Source organism: Lepisosteus oculatus, chromosome 2, assembly GCF_040954835.1.
Source record: "Lepisosteus oculatus isolate fLepOcu1 chromosome 2, fLepOcu1.hap2, whole genome shotgun sequence".
In the NCBI taxonomy this organism is placed as follows: domain Eukaryota; kingdom Metazoa; phylum Chordata; class Actinopteri; order Semionotiformes; family Lepisosteidae; genus Lepisosteus; species Lepisosteus oculatus.
In genome coordinates, this window is record NC_090697.1 from 70679334 (window position 1) to 70698568 (window position 19235).

General features: G+C 38.6%; 2 protein-coding genes and 1 non-coding gene across 4 annotated transcripts; 2 read left to right on the forward strand and 1 right to left on the reverse strand.

The window, feature by feature from the left end:
- The first annotated feature begins 2344 nt into the window (after nt 1-2344).
- Nucleotides 2345-2447, forward strand: LOC138226856 (small nucleolar RNA U13). The gene has a single exon (XR_011184734.1). It is a non-coding gene; the product is annotated as a small nucleolar RNA U13 (small nucleolar RNA).
- Nucleotides 2448-2554: 107 nt separating this feature from the next.
- On the forward strand, nt 2555-9817 carry mak16 (MAK16 homolog (S. cerevisiae)). Its single transcript, XM_015340979.2, has 10 exons — nt 2555-3381; nt 3638-3687; nt 4385-4494; nt 5058-5122; nt 5578-5729; nt 5966-6020; nt 6538-6612; nt 7182-7301; nt 7711-7776; nt 8349-9817. Exons 1-10 carry the CDS (start codon nt 3367-3369, stop codon nt 8574-8576), a joined length of 936 nt encoding a protein of 311 aa, XP_015196465.1. The 5' UTR covers nt 2555-3366; the 3' UTR covers nt 8577-9817.
- On the reverse strand, nt 9616-16717 carry tti2 (TELO2 interacting protein 2). 2 transcript variants are annotated; one of them, XM_015340963.2, is made up of 8 exons: nt 16650-16717; nt 14869-15571; nt 14128-14314; nt 12428-12520; nt 11910-12094; nt 11423-11566; nt 10878-11040; nt 9616-10570 (listed from the first exon to the last, which is right to left on the reverse strand). In XM_015340963.2, the coding sequence occupies exons 2-8, from the start codon at nt 15552-15554 to the stop codon at nt 10433-10435; spliced, it is 1596 nt and encodes a 531-aa protein (XP_015196449.2). In that variant the 5' UTR covers nt 15555-15571; nt 16650-16717; the 3' UTR covers nt 9616-10432. The 2 variants fall into 2 exon arrangements, with proteins under 2 accessions (XP_015196449.2, XP_006625566.2); XM_006625503.3 differs by having other exon boundaries at nt 14869-15568; nt 16650-16709.
- Nucleotides 16718-19235: the final 2518 nt, after the last annotated feature.

Here is a 19235-nt window from a genome sequence, read left to right on the forward strand (position 1 = left end):
GTCTTACAAACTTACTTTCCTCCCAGCTCTGGTTCTCTGTAATTAATAGTGCCTTTTGAGTCATTTCGTGTATCTTTTTTCTCTTGTACGGAAGTTGAAATCACCATATTTTTATTGGAACAAGTAATAGGTTTATTTCGTGTGAAGAGAGAAGAAAGAAAACACAACGTTTCGGTTGTGGAGCCTTCTTCAGGTATGATCCCTGAATCCCTGTTTTCTTTCTTCTCTTTTCAGCATGGAAAAAAACCTATTACTTTTTCCTTTGCAGCCTACGCATGCTAACACAGCTACCCACATGAACTACATTAAATGCTCGTTATTGTGTATTTTTTAAACAATTTTAATTATTTAGTTTTTTTTCTGTAGACGAATTGTTAGTGGTCGAGGTTTGTAACTTATTGCTTGGGTTTTATTTGTTGTGGGTGGCATTTTAGAAGCGGAGAGAGTGGGTTGTTTCACTATCTTATTTACAGTGAATACTTCGTATTCAGGGGTGATTTTGTAGTCCTTGAAGCTAATGTACAGCCATTCACCTAATGAGGCTGGGGTTGTTTGGTGTCACTGTTCTGTCCGAATTTAATAAATGCCTAATTAAGTCATGTTGGTGTCTTGCCTGTGAATTAGTCTGGCACTGCAGAATAAAAAGAACGCGTTTTATTTTTTGCTAATCTGGACCAGGTTAAAAGGTTTCCTCACCTTTATTGGCGTAGTCAGATTGCATATGTTTTAAAAATAATAATAGGGGAAGGGTGGGAGGCAAAATTAAGTCAAACGGAAAATATTTAATTAGACTGGTTTATTTGGTGGAACCAAATAAACTTTTTTTTCTGTCTCATACCACACTGTAAAGCACCTGAACGCACCCGGTCCCAACCTGAGGAAGAGCACTATCTTCACACACACACCTCATGTTCGGAGGGGTGTGGTTAATTGGGTACCACACTCATTTTCATCCCTTTTTACGCCACATGAAGTTTTTTAAACCTGGTTTAGCAAATGACGTAGCGAAGTGTGGAAGTTGGCTGCTCGGAAAGAAGAGGCGTTTGTGATCGCTCGATTTTCAGACAAAGAGACTCGAGTCACAAATGCAGACTGCCTGTAAATCCACAGGTATAAAAAGTCGCCCAAGAAACAGCTGGCCACCTAAACTGCCTGGGAGAGTGCGCCCTCTACTGGTAGTGTGAAGAAGCCTCACAGGTAGAGGCCTGAAACTGTTGCCCTGAGAGAGATCGTAGGTGTCAGAAGCCTAGAGAGTTGCTCATCCACAAACTCCACACAGGGACTCGGCGAATCCTGGGCGAGCGCGCATAATCACCAACACTCGAACTTTATCAGAACTTTCTTTGGGGGGGTACAGAATTAAAAATATATATTTTATTGAACTGTCAATACTTCATGTGGAGGTTGAAGTTTATTTGGTATTTTTGTTTCTATTGAAATAAAACACGGAAAAAAACAGGCTAGTGGTTTACAGTGCAGAAGTAGAGAGCGTTTTGTAAAACATTCCTTTAAAACTCCCTCTCAGGTGTTTAAGATAAAACAACTTGTATCTTAAATTGTTAGACCTCTGGCTCTTTGTGCTTTAGATTGAAGTTTGCATGGTTCAAATGGGATAAATTATTAGTAGACTTGTAAGCTTTTGTTTGCATTGTGATTATTGGGTTGTAAATAAACTTGCAACTACCTCAAAACATACAGTTTCCAGACCTGGTTTAACAAATGTTAACACTCATCTTAATCATACGGATTTAACTGCTGTTGTCATGGAGAACGAAGGAAATTCTCGACAGTTTTTGTCCTACGCCCACTCACTTCACAACACTGTTGTCCATGCAACAGAGCAATTTGACTGTAATTAAATAGCTCTCGAACTGGAAGAAATTGCATCTCAAGTGTGCTTTATAAACACACGATAGCTCTCTACGATCAATTGAAATATAACACGCAGTAGTTCTTGTAAGAAAAACAGAATATATGCTACCTCTGGCTACATCTAACTAAACAAAACTAAGAGAATTACATTTAATGTGGCCAACATACACATTTATTCCCAAACTTCAGACATTACGTTTCCAAAAGGTCCGAATGTAAATCAGCCAATGAAAAACTCCCAGAAGGTAGCAGTTCTGAATAAATTAACTAATTCGTTGTAGCGGGGTTCAATGTAAGAAATATTTAAGTGGTAGAAACATTCCAATTTAGAAACGCAGGATAAACATTAAGTCGCGTCACCCCCTTTCCGTTCATTAAAATATTAAGCCCTTTTGAAACGCATACGTACCTACCATAGGAAGAAGATAAACGATCTGTGTAGGGACCTTCTAGTTGAGGGAGGTGTGTTTAGATCCTTCTGGTTCATGAAAATGATGAATGGGGTTTTCACGCTAGCACTGCGTGAGATGTGCAGCCTTTTTTCTTGTTACGCTTTGCACATTACCCATCTGATCCTGAACCTTTAAAAAGTGTTATAAGAATATTAAAAACATTGTTATAAGGACTTAAGAGTATTGCGTTCGCTCTTTTGTGAGTTTATGATGTAATAGAGAAACTTACATTGAGCTTTGTGTTTTGAGTAGGTTCTTACAAGCTGGTTACTTTGCTCTAGGGTAGAATATCCAATATGAGGTTTCTATGTACTGCATATTTGGTTGTAAATATTGCAATAAGCAGGGGTATTTGAGTGGGAATAATGTAACACTGAACGCGGTGGAAATTGACCTCGTGTATTATTTTACGACCATTTAGAACTAATAACTAAACTTTATTTTCTACAGCGCCTTTAAAGGTGGCCCATCAAAGCGCTTTTACAGGATGATAAAAACAAAACATATACAAGAAAATACAGAGGAGACAGTAGATAGTGGTACTAAATACAGTAGGAGCAGAGGGGCAAAGAACAGAGCCAGTAAAGTAAAGGCTCTTCTAAAAAAGGTTTTGAGTGTGAAACTAGACTGCCAAATTTGCCTGTTGGAGTAACGGATTATTTTATGCAATATGACAATCCATAAATTGGTGTCGTTACTTTTAATACATTTAATAGTGATTTTCTAACAACGCTACGAATTAGAGGGCTTCCGGAGCAGTAAGTGAATTCAGATTACATTTATCTGTGCTATTGGGTCCCCCCACCCCAAAAAACGTCTCCATTTGGTGTCTTTTCAGCTTCCCTACTATTTCTGCACAGGCTATGACGTCCCACCGACGTCATCTTTTAAACCAGCACTCGCGAGACTTACTCTTTCCAAAATGTCTGCTTCCTGATTTCACGTGTACATGTTTCAGAAAACTGCTTATTCTCGTGTTTTAACACCCTCGCTTTATTAAAACAGCAGCACCGAAAGTTGACATTTCACGCCGAGAGGCAAAATGCAGCACGACGATGTAAGTAACAGTTTTAAGAAATTCTGTTTACATTTTGCAATTGAGTGGCGAGGTGGGTTGTTCGTTTCTAGCGAAACCACGTTTAAATTTCGCCAGTTTCAAATGTGTAGTTCACAATATAATCTTGTCTCAGCGCTAATAAGAAGAATGAAACCCCCACTGTCCGTTTTTTCTTTTTCTTTTGATTCTACATGCAGGTAGTTGAATACCTAGGAGGTTTAAATTAAATTCGAGTTAAAAGTTTCTCTCTTTCTAGGTAATTTGGGATATTATTGGAAACAAACAGTTCTGTTCCTTCAAAGTCAAGTAAGTGTATCGTTTATTCTATATTCTTATTAAGGCGATTGTACTTTATATCTTCTTTATCTTCTGCTGCTATACCTTTTAGTTGAGCTCGAAATCGCCAGTATTAATTGATGCCTTGAATTGATCTGCTTGCTTGTTTAGAAATGTGACTTTTTGAAGTTAAAGTTCAGTTCAGTTCAGTTTCAGAAGTACCCATCATTTGTATTGTTGGAACCGCTTAAGTGTTCAGAATTGCAAGCAGTCTTTCGTCAATTTATTCGCCATGATTTTGGATTAAAGAGCATCCAGTCAGTGATAGTTCACCATACATTTCACAGTGTCTGCTTTTCTTTCTTCTGATAAATCCAGTTTATTACATTTCAGGTGACACTTAAATGAAGGGATTTCTGAAACTTAGAAATTGTTAACGGATTGAAATCAGTTACAAATCAGATTGGATAATTTCTGAACTGAAAGCATATTTAATGATAGAGTGTCACAAATAATCGCAGGCTAGTGGAATTTATTTTTAAGCACAGCACTGGAAAAATTGCCAAACGATACAGAGGTTTCCCAAAGCTGGAAACTGCTCCTTTAAATAAATGTTTTTACAATTTAGTAAAAAAATAGAAATCAATTGTTTATTATTTTAATAAAAATGAAGGATGGCTTCTTGGTAACTTCACTATATGGTTGTTTTTGTTTTCTTTTTGTACAGAACCAAGTCGCAGAATTTTTGCCGAAATGAATACAACATCACAGGCCTCTGTAATCGCTCCTCCTGCCCTCTGTCAAACAGTCAGTACGCCACTATCCGGGAAGAAAAGGGTACGTTGGTTTCACTGCTTAATTCAAACGCAAAGTCTATCCCAAAATCAGACACATGCTGTTCAGATCTCACTTTGCGTGTCCACACAGTCTGTGTAAAGCATGCTTAGGCTCGCTCGCGTCTGATTTGGCCCATACCGTCAGCATGTCCTTGTAAGAGAGGCTTTCAGTTTAGTTGGATTAAACATCGTAAAGAAAGCTAGTAATAAAGAACATCCAATAAATTGTTCTTGGCGTTTCGTATGGACTACCTAGTGTCATATATTTTGGTTGTTGTTCATGTATTTGTTGGTGTAATAAATAAATAAATGTTTATTACACCACTGTTGCTTATATTATCCTCGTAGGTTTTGGTGGGTGTATACTTCACATGTTTTTTCAAAATAAAGTGTTCTCTTTTCTGTTGAGCTTCTTTTCCAAGAAGAATTGGCATGTAATGACTTTGCAGGAATGAAGGACTACAGAATACTCTTGACTCCTGTACTGTATTACAGTAGTACTGTTCTGTTTGTGGTGTCCTGCGTAGTCGCTCATGTCCGTCTGTTTGATCTTTCCGATGACAGGCCAGTGTTTCCTTTATATGAAGGTGATTGAGAGAGCAGCATTCCCGGCTCGAATGTGGGAGAAGGTAAGCACTCTTGTCAGGTTGCTCTGTTTAATAACACAAAAAGGTTGCAATCAAGAGAAGGCCACTTGGGCCATCTAATCTGTGTGGTAGATAATTGATCCAGTGATCGTATCCAGCTGTTTCTTGAAGGTTAAAAAATGGATTTTAAATACTTGTTGGTAGACTATCCAGTGGCTGGAACAGCAAGCTAAATATGCCAGTACTTAAAAAGAAAACAAATGTGAATTGTGATTCAGACTATTATTTCTGTAGCTGCATGTGTGTACATATTATATTTCTAATGTGATTTTATAGATGATTGATTTGATTTATGTGATTTGTTATGCATGGTGTGTCATGTGGTAACCTGATTTAGAATGACAGCTTATATCTGTATACTTTATATGTTGTATACAGTATGTGCACTGTATACATTGTGTTCTTCTATATGTTCAAAGCTTGATTTTTTTTTTCAGGTAAAACTGAGCAAGAATTACGAGAAGGCGCTGGAACAGATTGACGAAAACCTCATCTACTGGCCACGTTTCATTCGACACAAATGTAAACAGCGTTTTACCAAGATCACGCAGTATCTCATCCGAATCCGCAAACTCACCCTCAAACGGCAGTATGTTTTTTTGTTTTTTTTAAATCGAATAGACTTTGATTTAACTCTACAGACAAATTCCTGTCCTAATTGAATGTGATGTGGTTGAAATCAAGTAATGCACTACATTCTAGATGTATGATGTATGTCCAGTGTTGTACATGATAATTTTGGTACAAGACAATGCTAATGTTTTGTGGTAGCAGTTAATGGGCAAAATTGTGTGATGCAGAACCTAAGCGTTGTTCTTTTTTTAGGAGAAAACTTGTTCCACTCAGCAAAAAAGTGGAGAGGAGGGAGAAGAGGAGAGAGGTAATTTTGAATAAATGAACTAGACTTCAGCTTCTTTAATAAGCTAACTTAGGTAGTCTATGAGTGTCTTAGTTGAGACTTTGCAAGTGTGAGTGGATTGTATCATAAGCTGCCTGTGACTAGGATTCTCTATGTAGTTGCACACAATTGGCAAAGAAACCAGGGTCTTGATTAGTGAAATGGGGGGCCGTCTTAGTTTTCTGGCGGCACATGGTGACACCTGTGACTTGCCAGGCCTGTGCAAGTCATGTGGGAGTTGCTGCCAGAACGTTTTTGGCCAAAAAAATTCCAAATTGCCAGGTTGTACAATAAAAATATTTGGTGATTCCAAATGAATAAAACATGTCATAGTAGACGGTAACGGATATTTTGTTGACCATTTTTATATCGGGGATTGCAGTTCTACAGATGCAGTGTAAATTACTCACAAAGTGACCGTGGAAGACACACAATGTACTGAAAATCTGATTTAATTTTTCCAGAATTTATTCATTTGTTTTCTGATTTGTGTTTGTAGGAGAAAGCCCTTATTGCTGCCCAGTTGGATAATGCAATAGAGAAGGAGTTACTGGAAAGACTGAAACAAGGAACAGTAAGGAAAAATGCATTTGCTTGTCTTAAGCTTAAAAAAAGATTGCATTAAACTTAAGTTAAATTTGTAGTAGAGTTGAATTTGGCATTGAATAAAACACTGTACCTGCAGTACATTTTTACTACAAGAAAGAATGCAGATTAAAGAAAGGAATACCACGTATAGATGTTATTTGACTTTTATGCCTTGTTGCAGTATTCATACTGAAATAGTTCTGCTTTGACAGTTCATCAGTATACTATATAAACTAGCTGCTATTTCACATCAGGTTTCATTTCACGTTCTGAGAAAGTGGCTTTTTTTTGCAGACGCTATACTTAAGACCAATGTGTTCATGAGGCTTTATACGATTAAGAGTTCTTGTATTAACTGTTTATCCGAGTACTTGAGTTGATGAGTATTTGAGCATCTCAGTAATTCTGCTACTCGGAACAGGAGCAGAAATTCTGCTGCATCATCTGCAGCTGCTGAAAGTACAGTATATTTACACCACAGTTCTGTACAGTATATTTAACTCTAGGTGCTGGCGGTCTTGGGTGTGTGACTGGGCTTCTGTTTTTGTGTTTCAGTATGGTGATATCTATAATTTCCCAGTCCATGCTTTTGATAAAGCCCTTGAGCAACAGGATGCAGAGAGTGAGACTGACTCCTCGGAGGGAGAGGAGGAGGAAGAGGAAGAAGATGATAAGGTGAGGGTTCTAATCCTGTCCTAATTTTAACTGATACTTGTATTCTATATTGAGTGAAAGAATAACAAGAACCTCTTACAGTTTAATATGTTAAATTCTGTTCTGTTATAGTCTATTAAATGTACAGTAAATGTGCGTCCTACATTTTGCAGTAACTGAAAATTGTAAATCTATATAGAAAAACATAGTATACATATCTTTTATTACCTTAAATATTATATATATTCTGCATGAGGCAGGTAGATTCTTTATGCTGTAAGTTTTTGTGACTGAAGAGATGCACGTTCCTCTTGTTCACTTCAGCGGAGATCATAGGGCAATTTGCTCCAGTGTCTTAAAAGTACTACACGCTATTGTATTCTGTAGTGCTTGAATCAGGGATAATTGATTCTCAATTTTCTCTTTTCAGGATGTTGGCAAGAGAGAATATGTGGCAGATGACGAAGTAGAAGAAAGTGACCTGAGTGATTTTGAGGTAAAAACATCCATCTTTAAGTAGGTCCCCCAGATGGCACTACTTCTGCTATTTTGTAGATGCAATCATCTTGAGCAGATGAAAATTACTGCCTATGGGCCTCAAAGGAAATGATGCCTGATTGCTGATGAACAGAGTAATGTCTGTGAACAGCATGTGTTGTCCTGGAAACTGCGGTTCTTGATGTTGTTTAACGATGTTCTGTAGTCTTCATAGGATGTTTAAGCATGCTAATAGTTATCCTCAACATGCTGCTTCAGACTGAAAGTAATTATGATGGAACCTTGCAAACCTGATTGCTCATCTTCATCCCCTTCTTGAAATTACACGCCGTAACTATGAGAGTGCTTCACAGGGCTCCAATGGGGAATGAATGCTGGAGTACATAATACTCCTATACAAAGAATATGACTTGGGTTACAAATCTGGGTTTAACTTGTTGCTTCATTGAAAATTTACTGATTTGATATAAGCGAGTCTATTCCTGGGACTTTACAAGATCCTCCTCTATGTATTGTACTATAAAGAGAATGGACAGGGTTACCTGTGAGTAACTTGACATTCTCTTGCAGGACATGAACAACCTTAAGGGCAGCAGTGAGGAGGAGGAGGAAGAGGAGTCAAGTGAAGAGGAAGAGTCCGAGATGGAACTGGAAGAGGAGGCAGAGGGAACATCTTCTGCCAGTAAGAAGTCAAAGGGCAAGATGCCACTTAAAGGACCATTCAGAAGGAAACGGGCCTATGTTGAGATAGAGTATGAGAAAGAGACTGAGCCAGCAGCCAAAGAGAAAGCCACATAAACCTACAGACTCAACAACAGGTCACCAGAAAGACTGGAGGAATTCTGAATTTCCTCTGAGCAACACAATCCTTCATTGCTGGTTTCTTTGTGCACATTATGTTTTTAAGACCTTTGAAGTGCTTTCATGAAATAACGATACCTGTGTTGTGCTACATCACTTAAGAAATTGACATAATATTTCCGTGTTCAGAATCTTGAATCTTGAATCTAGTTTTTCTGCACATGCATCTAAAGTCGGATTCAAATGTCTGGACTGCATTAGCCAAGTGGCTGATTGTTCTCTGTATCGATATGTTGGATATCCTCATAAAACATTTTTTTAAAAAAAAATCAGTATTAGTATACATTTACTGGGGGCTGGGTTTATACACATGCATTTTCTATACACAAGTAAATTTTATAGAATCTTAAAAGTAAAACATCACTTAGACATGTGTAAATTTGGGTACTTCCCCCTGTTTAATTCTAATTTCAAAACATTTACACAAGCTTGCCTTGTGTGCAACATTTAATATGAGCGACAGTCTTTAGAAAAGACATTTAAAATATTAGCAAATTCAAAAAAAGTAACTATTCTTGGAACTTCAAAAACAACTATAGTAAATTTCTTTCAGTGTAGAGGCAATTTTTCTGTGTTAAAATAAGAATTATGGGAATGGGTGGCTGTCCTTTCCAAAACAAATGCAGTCCTCTAGTAATGTTGTATTTTCCCTCAACGTACAGAGCTGATTTTTTAAGTTCCAAAGAAACAAAAGCTACATGAACTGGATATAATCATGCCACTGTAATTTTGATCACATCCTTGGATTCCTCTGATATTAGTTTTATTTCTTTTTAAAAAGACCAGGAATGTTCTGATACAGGCCATTACATTACATTGAGTAGGCAAACCACCCAGATTTCATCCTACAAATAACATTCACAGTAGAGACCACTGTGTTAAAGCTTTGTTGATTTTAAGCATCAAGGGGGGCTTATTTTATAATTCCTCATTTTCATTTTGAAAATGCAGAATGGATAAATGAAACATTTCAATGTAAAATTCAAAAATCACTTTAATCTTCAAAAATAAGAAAAGATATTTCAAATTTACAATACTTTTATTAACCATGCTGGAAGCAACATTACAGTGGCTTAAAACATATTCAGTTAAAACTCAATAAGCTGAGTCCCATTGGTGAAACACAAGATGGTATGTAAATGTTTTATAAACAATAAACAGCCCTTTCAAATGTCAAATTTGTATAATTTTTATAACTTGGACAATCTTCATCCTTGAGTTTAAAGGCAAGGGATACAACTGTGGTTTGAAAGCCAGATTTGAGCTGGTATAATTGAACCAACTGCAAAAACCTGACAAACAGATAAATAGACTCAATTAAGAACTTGGGTGGAATTCCAATGATTTTAGTCTCTTCTAGCGTTGAAGCGTTAATATTTAGTAGAGCATAAGAGCGCTCTTCTTTTGCTAAGGGGCAAAAGCACCTTAGTCTCATTCAAGACTTACAGCTTAAAGCAGATTTGGAAGTCCAGTGCCTTAATCAGAAATACTCTTGCTAAATGGACAGATGGCACAGTGAATGTTTCATAATGTAAGAAAATGACTGTGGAGAGTGTCTTCATTATCTACACTTGGATGAGTATGGCAACAACATCTGATTATGTCAATATTCAATTCCACCATTAAAGGAACCGACTCATGTTTTTGAAGATTCTCTGCAAGGGTTGGATACAATCCATCTGGAATCCCTCTGTCCTGGAGAGCTGAATTCCTGTAGATTTTATAGGTCTCTTTAGATTATCAGCAAGTGAAGAACCTGGAGAGTCTGTTACACTCTTATAGACAGAATTCAACTACATCTTTAGGAGTTGTGCTGAATTAAAATCTGCTGGACTGTTGCCCCATAAAGGGGTGTCCTGTTGTTGAACTTGCTCAATGCATTCCAAAACACGGATGTGTGTGCAGCTGCTGTCAACCTCTTTAAGGAGGACCTAAAGGAAAATCGGACAGGAACAGGTTACCACTATGCTGCAGGAGATGAGGAGGCACTGTTGCAGTAACTGTGCAAATATGCACACAACAGCATATTCTGCTGCTGTGCACAATTCATTTTTTAAAAACCTAGTGTATAAATGCTTTTCTAGAAAACAATCAAAATATTCCTCATTGAATTAGGTCTGTACAAACCTGTGGTTACCTGGGGTTACTATCAAGAGCCATTTATGTGAACAACTGATCTTGCCTTCTGATTCTAGTATTGGATCTGAATTTTTTAGTAGAGGGACAGTAACCCCATACCTTTAGTGTGCCCTGACAGCTGTGGTCCAGGAGAATGAGGCAGCGTGTGGCTCTCTTCATTAGTTCCTCTCTTACAGCCGGTGGAGTGGGGCTGAGGTCTGTTGCTACATCATAGAGGAGCCTCAACAAGGTCTTAAGCAGCACGTTTATCCTGGATTTCATTCTGCAGGGAGAATTAAAATTATTTTGCCACAGACCTGCATTCATAGATGGATACTCATTGAAAGATTTATATACCAACTAATGTAATAAGATATAAGATCACTCTCATTTGCCATGAACAATTTCTTGTATTAGGAATTTGTCTTTTCGTAAACCCTAAGTTGCTTTCCATGAGACACACAGACGCTGACAGGGAGAGAGAAGCTTGGGGTCAGCCCCTTGAGCAGTTGGGGTTAAGGGCCTTGCTCAGGGGCCCAACGGAATAGGATTCCTCTGCCGGCCACGGGATATGAACCGGCAACCTTCCAGCTACAGGCACAGATCTTTAACCACAGAGCCACCACCCCGTACATACTCCATTTCTGTGTTGCATAAAGTCTTACCTTGGCCAAGCATGTTGAATTGTTCTTTCAAGGGCCTCCAGGACACACAATCTCGCCTCTTCTTCTGGTCCATCATAAACCTCCAGGTATCCCACAATCACCCTCTCCAACCTCTTCAGGTGGCGAACAGTCACAATGCCCAGCCTAGCACAGACATTGAGACAGAAAAAGGTGATCAAGTTTTTATCACAATGTAACTGTTTATCCTTCCCATGTGCCTGGTGATAATTATTTTAAGGCACATCCCCATTTAGAAATACTTTTACAGCAGCACATTTGAATCTAATTAAATCATGACTTAGCCTATGATATCACTGTAATTCTGTCAGCTGATTTAAACCAATAATGCTGGAATTAGTAGAAACAAACAGCAGACTAGATGCTAACAAACTCCTCTGCCCTGCAGTGTTTTTGTCACAAACATTGAATAAAACAAGAATCAAAGTTGGGTTTCTCATCATTTTTTTGTCACAGAGCACTTTCCTACCTAGAGGTGAAGAGAGGTAGGTTCCTTGCATATACTCGGCGCAGAGCAATCTTGTGTTCCATCTCCATGTGTGTGAGGAATAGCCTCAGCACCTCATCATAGCGATTGGATTTCCTGGGGGCATCTATATTAGATGGAGGTTTTTCAAGGACAGAGAGCAGGTCTAGCAAGCATGGTAGGACTGCCTGGAATAAGGCATCAAAGAAGGATAACAGACCATTAATTCTGATGAACTGCAGATTGCAGATCAGATTTGTCCTTACTTAAAAACTCTCCAGGCACCTCTGAATTCTCCAGATTTCTGCAGTCAGCATCCATCAATAGCATTTTTGTTACTGTAATTACACCTAGCCTTGGGCCTGTAAACACCTGCTATACTTCAGAGGTGGCATTAGGATTATGCTTTGTATTACAGTTACAGTGGGGTATTGTCCAAAGATAAATGGAAAGATGGACAGCTGCAAAAAATATTTTAATTTATTTTGTTTTAGTAGAAAACTTTGGCTCCTTAGGCCTACCTCTATTAGCTGCGGGTCAGACTTGTAAAGATGCTTGAAGAGAGCATGGTACAATACTTCAGCTCTGTTGTATTGACGTAGATCAGCAGCAGGCTGAAATGGAAGAAATAAGTCTTTTAAGAAATCAATCAACCTCTCATATCACCTAAAGACGAAATATGTATGTGAGTATGAGGAAAGTACGAGAATGCACTCCGAATCAAGTATTACATATTTATTTAATTCATGTTCATAAGTTTATTGTATTATTTCAGTTCTGCAAAATAAAAATGTTCGTCATCTACTTCAGTTCAATGTGAAATTTCAAAAATACTAAAAGAACAATACAGTAGCTAACCAACAGTTAATAATAACCTAATAGTTAACTCCAGGAAATAAAAACTTACTATCCAAGTCTTGTACTGCTTTTAAAGCATGTTCTATTGAAATTATGTGAAAAATTCTGTATTGTGATATATATCGTTACCGTCCAAAATTAAAATTTACTGTGAGATATATATATATACACATTTTTGGCCACATCGCCCAGCACTAATTTGAAACCACTGATAACACAGGCTTTTAAAGGGGAACTGCTACAAAAATTGTTATGAAGTTATGAAGACTCAGCATTGATGAGTGCATTTTAAACCACAATAAAAGTAAAATGTACACAATAACGTGTAAAACCTCTGATTTACATCACAAAATTAGTGCAATTTCCAGGTAATTGCAGCTTAAATTTCCAGTGAGGTGAAGTGGCCCAACCACATTGTAAAGAAGGAGGCTTGTGAATACATCTCTTTTAACCACTAAAAATACTGCTCTCGATTTCAAGACAGACAAACAGATTTCTCACCCGTGGCAAGACCAGGGGTTTACAACAACATGGGGTTACATGGGGTTACGGAACATTCACAAAGTTCACGATTTTGTGCTCAGTTTGAAGTTCGTAAAAGTTGTCTATACCGTCGATGAATTTATTTTTTGACAAAGATTTATTAACCGGTCTGAAGAATTGCAACTGTAGCTCCCTATAAATTGCTGTATGTAAAACTGGTTTCAATTGCTCCTACGTTCTTCTTTTAAAGTTGGAATCGCCACTCATTTTTGTTAGACCCATCCCAGCTGAAATAGGCATGTGGTGAGTTTTTCCCACAGGGAAAAGAGGGAGCGTAGGCAGATTTCTCTGTCCCGCCCACCTTCATGGCAGCTCTCTTTTAACACGTTACAGGCCACACTGGCCCATACTGGAGCTTCAGCGCTGATCGGAGGAGAGGGGCATCAGCAGCACGGCTTGCCTGCACTCAGAGCCCTGATAACCTACTCCCGCTCTAACCCCTGTGGTGCTTAGCCAATTTTGTACAGCAACTGGGAGAAGCCTGGGCACAGCTGATCTGTGCAATGCCACTGATCTGGAACAAAAGTCACAAGATGCAGCGTATGGTGAAATCCAAGTTGGGGAAGTAGAGATATCCGAACACAGTTTTACAACTGGAACTGCAGAATCATTCAATGAGAATTGGATTTAGAGCACTGATGTACCACAGTAAGCAGGCATTAGTTTGAGACGATGCATCTTTTAATCTCTTAAAAGCCAACACTGCTCCAAGTTCAGAACTTAAGAGTTGGCTACTGTAAATGACAGTTCAGACGGAAACCGGAAGATTAATGCTGGTCCCAATTCTACGGCATCCCTTTAAAAAGTCAGATAAACCTACCACATTAAGGATGATGTGACGTAGGCAGTGGACTCCCAGGACTTCATTCTCTGTTCTGTAATCGTCCGAGAAGAGCAGAGATGGGGGGAAAACGTGGTCCAGGAATTCAGACAACCAAGGACGACTCACTTGAGTTAGTGTCCAGGAAAAGATGTGCTTTGTGGCCTGGTTTCGCATCCAGATGTCCCTTAATCAAAGCACACAACACATCTGTAACCAAGACCCACGGAAACGCAAGGCAGACGGTGGGACCGAAGTCCATTGCCTCAATTTGTAAACCAGGTTAAAAGCCTGAAATTCATGATGCTTGACTCCTGTGAACTTGGTGAACATTTGATGGTGCACAATGAGTTATGGGCACGTATCTTTAATAAACAAAACACAGAACAGGAAGTGAATATTCATGCAGGGAAATCATGGTCCTCAACACTTTTTATACAGTGTCTGGTCATAATTGTGTGTGGAATGTAAGTACTTAGAGAAACATCATATTCATATTCATACAGTAGTTTATACATGATCAGTATCTTACATTAAGACCATTAAATACTTGCACGAGGTCACCATTTTCTATCATCCTGTTCAGTATTTCATAGGTTTCAATTAAATTAAAAACACAGCTAATTCCATCTTCAGGACAAGTTCAAGAAAAAGTTCACAAGTACGGTGGGAACTTAATTCTAAATGATTGTATCTAACTGGCTACCGTTACAACCACCAGACATTACTGTAAGCTCTTACTTTTTCAGTTCTGGCTTCAACATTTCCAAAACAGAACCTAAAATCCCAGAATCATCATCTCTGGACTTTCCACACAGCAACTCGGCAGCAGATGTACATCCAGCAGCCTGGATAGTGGCAGATAAAAGTTCGCCAGCGGCTTGCTTGGACTGGGTACTTGTCCATGGCTCATCTTGAGAGTGTATTACCGCAAAGACAAACAGGGAGGGCATCAGTCTGAGTGCCAGTGATTTCACTGGGGTGGCAGCCCGGCTGCAGGACACTAAATCCTTACTGTCCTCCAGCCTCTTGATGAGGGAGAGAAGAACGGCACTAACTTTTACTGCCTTCTGAGGGATCAAGGCATACGAGCTTGTGGGCAGCTCCCCACTGTCAGTCTCGCAGGGTGGAAGAGCTGCATACTGAGTGAGGGCACTGGTGAGATCTAAGTACACTCTCCTGACACTTGTGCCTTCATTGTTGCAGCAGTCTGAGAAAAGCCAGTGGCTGTCCCCAGTCGCAAGAAGATGCTGGATGCTCTTTAAGATGTCCTCTTTGGTTCTGGGTGAGGCCTCTGCTTGGAACAAGTCCTTGATCTGGGATAGAACCTTCACCACTGCGAGGGACGGACAATCCCAGGAGATGGGGGACCCTCCCTCTGTCCCTCCACATATTCGAAGGCTCTGTAGAATGTCTGGCAAATCCATGATCCAGGAAAGGCCTACTGTAACACACACAAAAAGGCAGGAACACATACTGTGTCACGTGATAATTTTATATGGGATCTTTAGAATTACTCAGAAATGAAATACAAATTCATTCCTTATATCAGGGGTGAACAACACTGTGTGTCAAGAGATCCCCTGTTAAAGCAATTGCTTTAGTAAGCCCAAAATAAACAAACTCCGAATTAATTCTAATAATCACGTTTTCCAACATGTTATTGCTAATAAAATATTTTAATCTAATTTAATATTACCACATTACAAAAACATTAATTTTGTCACTTGACTGATTAAATGTTTTGTGACCCATATCTTGGGTAACAAATGGAATGTTAGAGGGCCGATAGGTCCAAACCCAACCGCCCTCCCAAAATAATCACAACTCATCTGACAACACTGGTGAAAGGCGAGGACAACTGCTCACAAAAACACATCAGATAACGTCGCTCTTTTCGCATTTGTTTCTTAACTGGACACAACAGTTCGTTCAGGCCGCGGGCGTTCGTTTATTTGATGCTTTTTCGAAAAAAAAAAGTTATTTCTCGCACGCCGACAACCTGTTAAACTGAGCACCAGTTTCATGTCCGTAGCTACACAAATACCTTCGCGTCTTGGTTATTTAAACTTTTGTCTTATAACAACGTTGCATCTTTAAACCCTATTAACGTGGAACGTGCAACGCTTTTCACAATTTTCAGAAACCACAAGAGCCATGTTAAAAGTATGGATTAAATTCATACTCGGTGGAGGGAGTAATGCTAATCACAAGATCATTTTTTACATATCACGTAAATATTAACCTCCTAAACTTTGGAACAATACCATCAGTGATGAAAACAGAGAAAATAAAACATGCGAAAAGGACATTAAAAATCCAACAAATATTTGCGCTGAACGGTTTCTTACAATACAAAATTATTCATTTGATTTATTTATGGTTAGACGAGTATATAGAAATACGCATAATTCCTTACGAAGACTTATTAATACAAATTACACCTTTCTTAAAGAGTGATTCGGAGCTAAAATATGAGAGGTTTTATTTATGCTCATGTACTTTCTGCAAATAAAATTTACCTTATCTCATCTCGTAATTTGTGTCTCCCGCTGTATGTTCCCCTGGTGCACCACAATAATACGTCCCCTTTCTATGGAAAACAAGGAGCAATCACGGTCCGTCTACTTTCTACATCAGTGCACATAATTTCTATATGAAATCATTTTCTGGGCTTTTAGAGGACTATGTATTTTCTTAAAATAGTGAAAGTATACCCGTGAATTCTCTTTATTCATTACTCATCATTACTCCTATTTAACATTAAAGGGACTAATTTATACATTAGATAGATAATACTGTATTAATCCCGTAGGGAAATTGATGTGTTACAGCAGTCCAGCCCAAGACAAGCAAAACAGACATCAGAATAGTTATAAAACAAAAAACAACAAAATAGATAAAAATAAATAAATACGTAGGTGTGTGCAAAATGTGCTGATCATAGTCACTGTAAAAACAATAAAATATATGCAAAAAGTGCATAGGTTTATACAGACTGATTGTCCAAAAAGTACAATGGAGTAAACATGCTGTCCATAGACGAGCAAACGAAGGGCTAACAGTCCTAGCCAAGGGCAGCGTTATACACCCTGACAGCCGCCGGGAGGAAAGACCTGCGGAAACGTTCCCTTGGACACCGTAGCTGTTCAAGGGATTAGCGGGATACTGTAGTCTTACAGGCTATTTTGGAGAAAGAAACATCCCTGGGCCATTTACACAATGAAAGCACTATATTTTTTCATTCTTTTTTACATAATATCCTTCCCAGATTTATAATAACATCCACCTCTGGTTTTAAATGTCTTAAAGATGTCGCTCCTCCCCAATTTCTACCATTCAGCACTCTACACGAACATCACAAGACATTGTTAACAACCATTTTGTCCATAATGCAAAAAAATGGGCTGACATTTGCAGACTAGCATGCTACTTTCAAAGTAATTTACATTCTAAATCGAAACGCAAGAGAGCGCCAAACCCCCACAGATACAGTTGATATCATAACAGACTTCCGTGGTGAAGTTTTGCAAACGCTGTCCCCATTTGATCTGCTTTATATCTATCCCCGAAAACAAGAACACATTGCAATTCAAAATAAATGGAAGCATTTTCATAACGCGTGGTTTAAAGTGCTTTTCATTGTTCGTTTCTCATTGCATTTCAGCCCATCATTGTCAACATTCCAATTTCCTGAGGTCTGTGAAAAGGCACCTCTTTGTTATCACAACAGGACATTGTAATGGCTTTCGAGAAGATCACACCATTCTTCAGAAAAAATATAATAAGAAAATGTTATGTCCTTTTATTTAAATGTCATAGCAAGGAAATAAACGCTTCTAAAATAAAGCCTTTAAAATGTTTTATCCGGAATGCCAGGGCTCAAATAAAGTGTTTTTTTCCCATGCCTTTTCATATCATCTGCCTAGAACCCTTTATTAGCCAAATGTTTCTTTTTCAGCTTTGCAGCCCCATTGTTTTACAGCTTAAGGGAAGTGAATAGTTGAATTGTGTAGCGTTTACGTGTTGTTTGAAAGGATTGTGTAGCAGTTACAAGTTGTATAAAGGTGCACAGCCATAGATCAATGTTCCTGAACATGACTGTTGATTTTCGGATTCATCAGAATGTATGAAATATATAGACAACTTTACTAAGTTATGGTTGTTATTAAAAGGTAATAAATATCACTAGAATCCACCAGGATACAAAATTATCCACCCCTCCGTTTTCTAATCACCTTTTTCGATTACAGGCTTGCAGGATAGCTGAAGCCTATCTCAGTAAGCAATGGGCACAAGGCAGGATACACCCTGGATGGGACTCCAGTCCACACAAGGGACACACAAACACAGACAAGCACACACTCACACCAGGGCCAATTTACTTAGAAGCCAATTAACCTACCAATATGTTTCAACTAGAAACGTTGTTTGGACTGTGGGCAGAAACCAGAACACCAACCAAAAACCCACTTGAACACGGAGAGAACATCCACACAGATAGCTTCTCAGGTCTGGAATTGCTACCTGTGAGTTCATGTGATCTATTTACATTTTTCTGTTTATTTTTTTGAAGCATTAGCAGGTTATTTTTTTTTCCAGTTTTCAGAAAGGGTAGCAATTTTAGTTTGGTGGAAAAGAAAAAAGACACGATGTATCTTATTTGTCCCTGTATTTTCCAGAATTCTGATTTAATGGGCAACAGTAAGAGACTTGATATGATAAAATCCTAGAACTGGGGCTGATGGCACATGTCTGTACAGCTGAGAGTCACTTCCCTGCGTTCTATGATGAGGCTGAAGAGAAGAAGCCAGCAGGGAGTTTGGTTGCAGGGGTTGGGCGAAGGGCTGTTGTTCTCAACAGGCTTGTGAGTTCGCTGTCTACAGAAAAGAATCCGTCTGCAGTCTGCAGTTAGAAGAATCCAGGTTAGGTAGGGGGCAGAAGTGTCAGAATAGCAAAACACAGGGTAGGATCCGGGCTGCTGAAGAGATAGCACCTCTAAGAATTGATTGTAAGATTGGGCCTGAAAGTACCTTGGATTGCTGCTGTTTTGTATTTATTTAACCTTTGAATGAATCGCTATTGGTTTTACTTTACATTAATGTTTA

What these genes read in the sequence shown, in the direction of transcription:
- mak16 (XM_015340979.2), top strand. An exon ending in AAACTCACCCTCAAACGGCA is followed by an intron (nt 5,730 to 5,965) that starts GTATGTTTTTTT and finishes TTCTTTTTTTAG; the next exon opens with GAGAAAACTTGTTCCACTCA. An exon ending in GTGACCTGAGTGATTTTGAG is followed by an intron (nt 7,777 to 8,348) that starts GTAAAAACATCC and finishes ATTCTCTTGCAG; the next exon opens with GACATGAACAACCTTAAGGG.
- tti2 (XM_015340963.2), bottom strand. Translation starts at nt 15,554, where the DNA reads ATGGATTTGCCAGACATTCTACAGAGCCTTCGAATATGTGGAGGGACA. An exon ending in TTGAAGCCAGAACTGAAAAA is followed by an intron (nt 14,315 to 14,868) that starts GTAAGAGCTTAC and finishes GCTTTGATTAAG; the next exon opens with GGACATCTGGATGCGAAACC. An exon ending in CTGACCCGCAGCTAATAGAG is followed by an intron (nt 12,095 to 12,427) that starts GTAGGCCTAAGG and finishes GCCTTATTCCAG; the next exon opens with GCAGTCCTACCATGCTTGCT.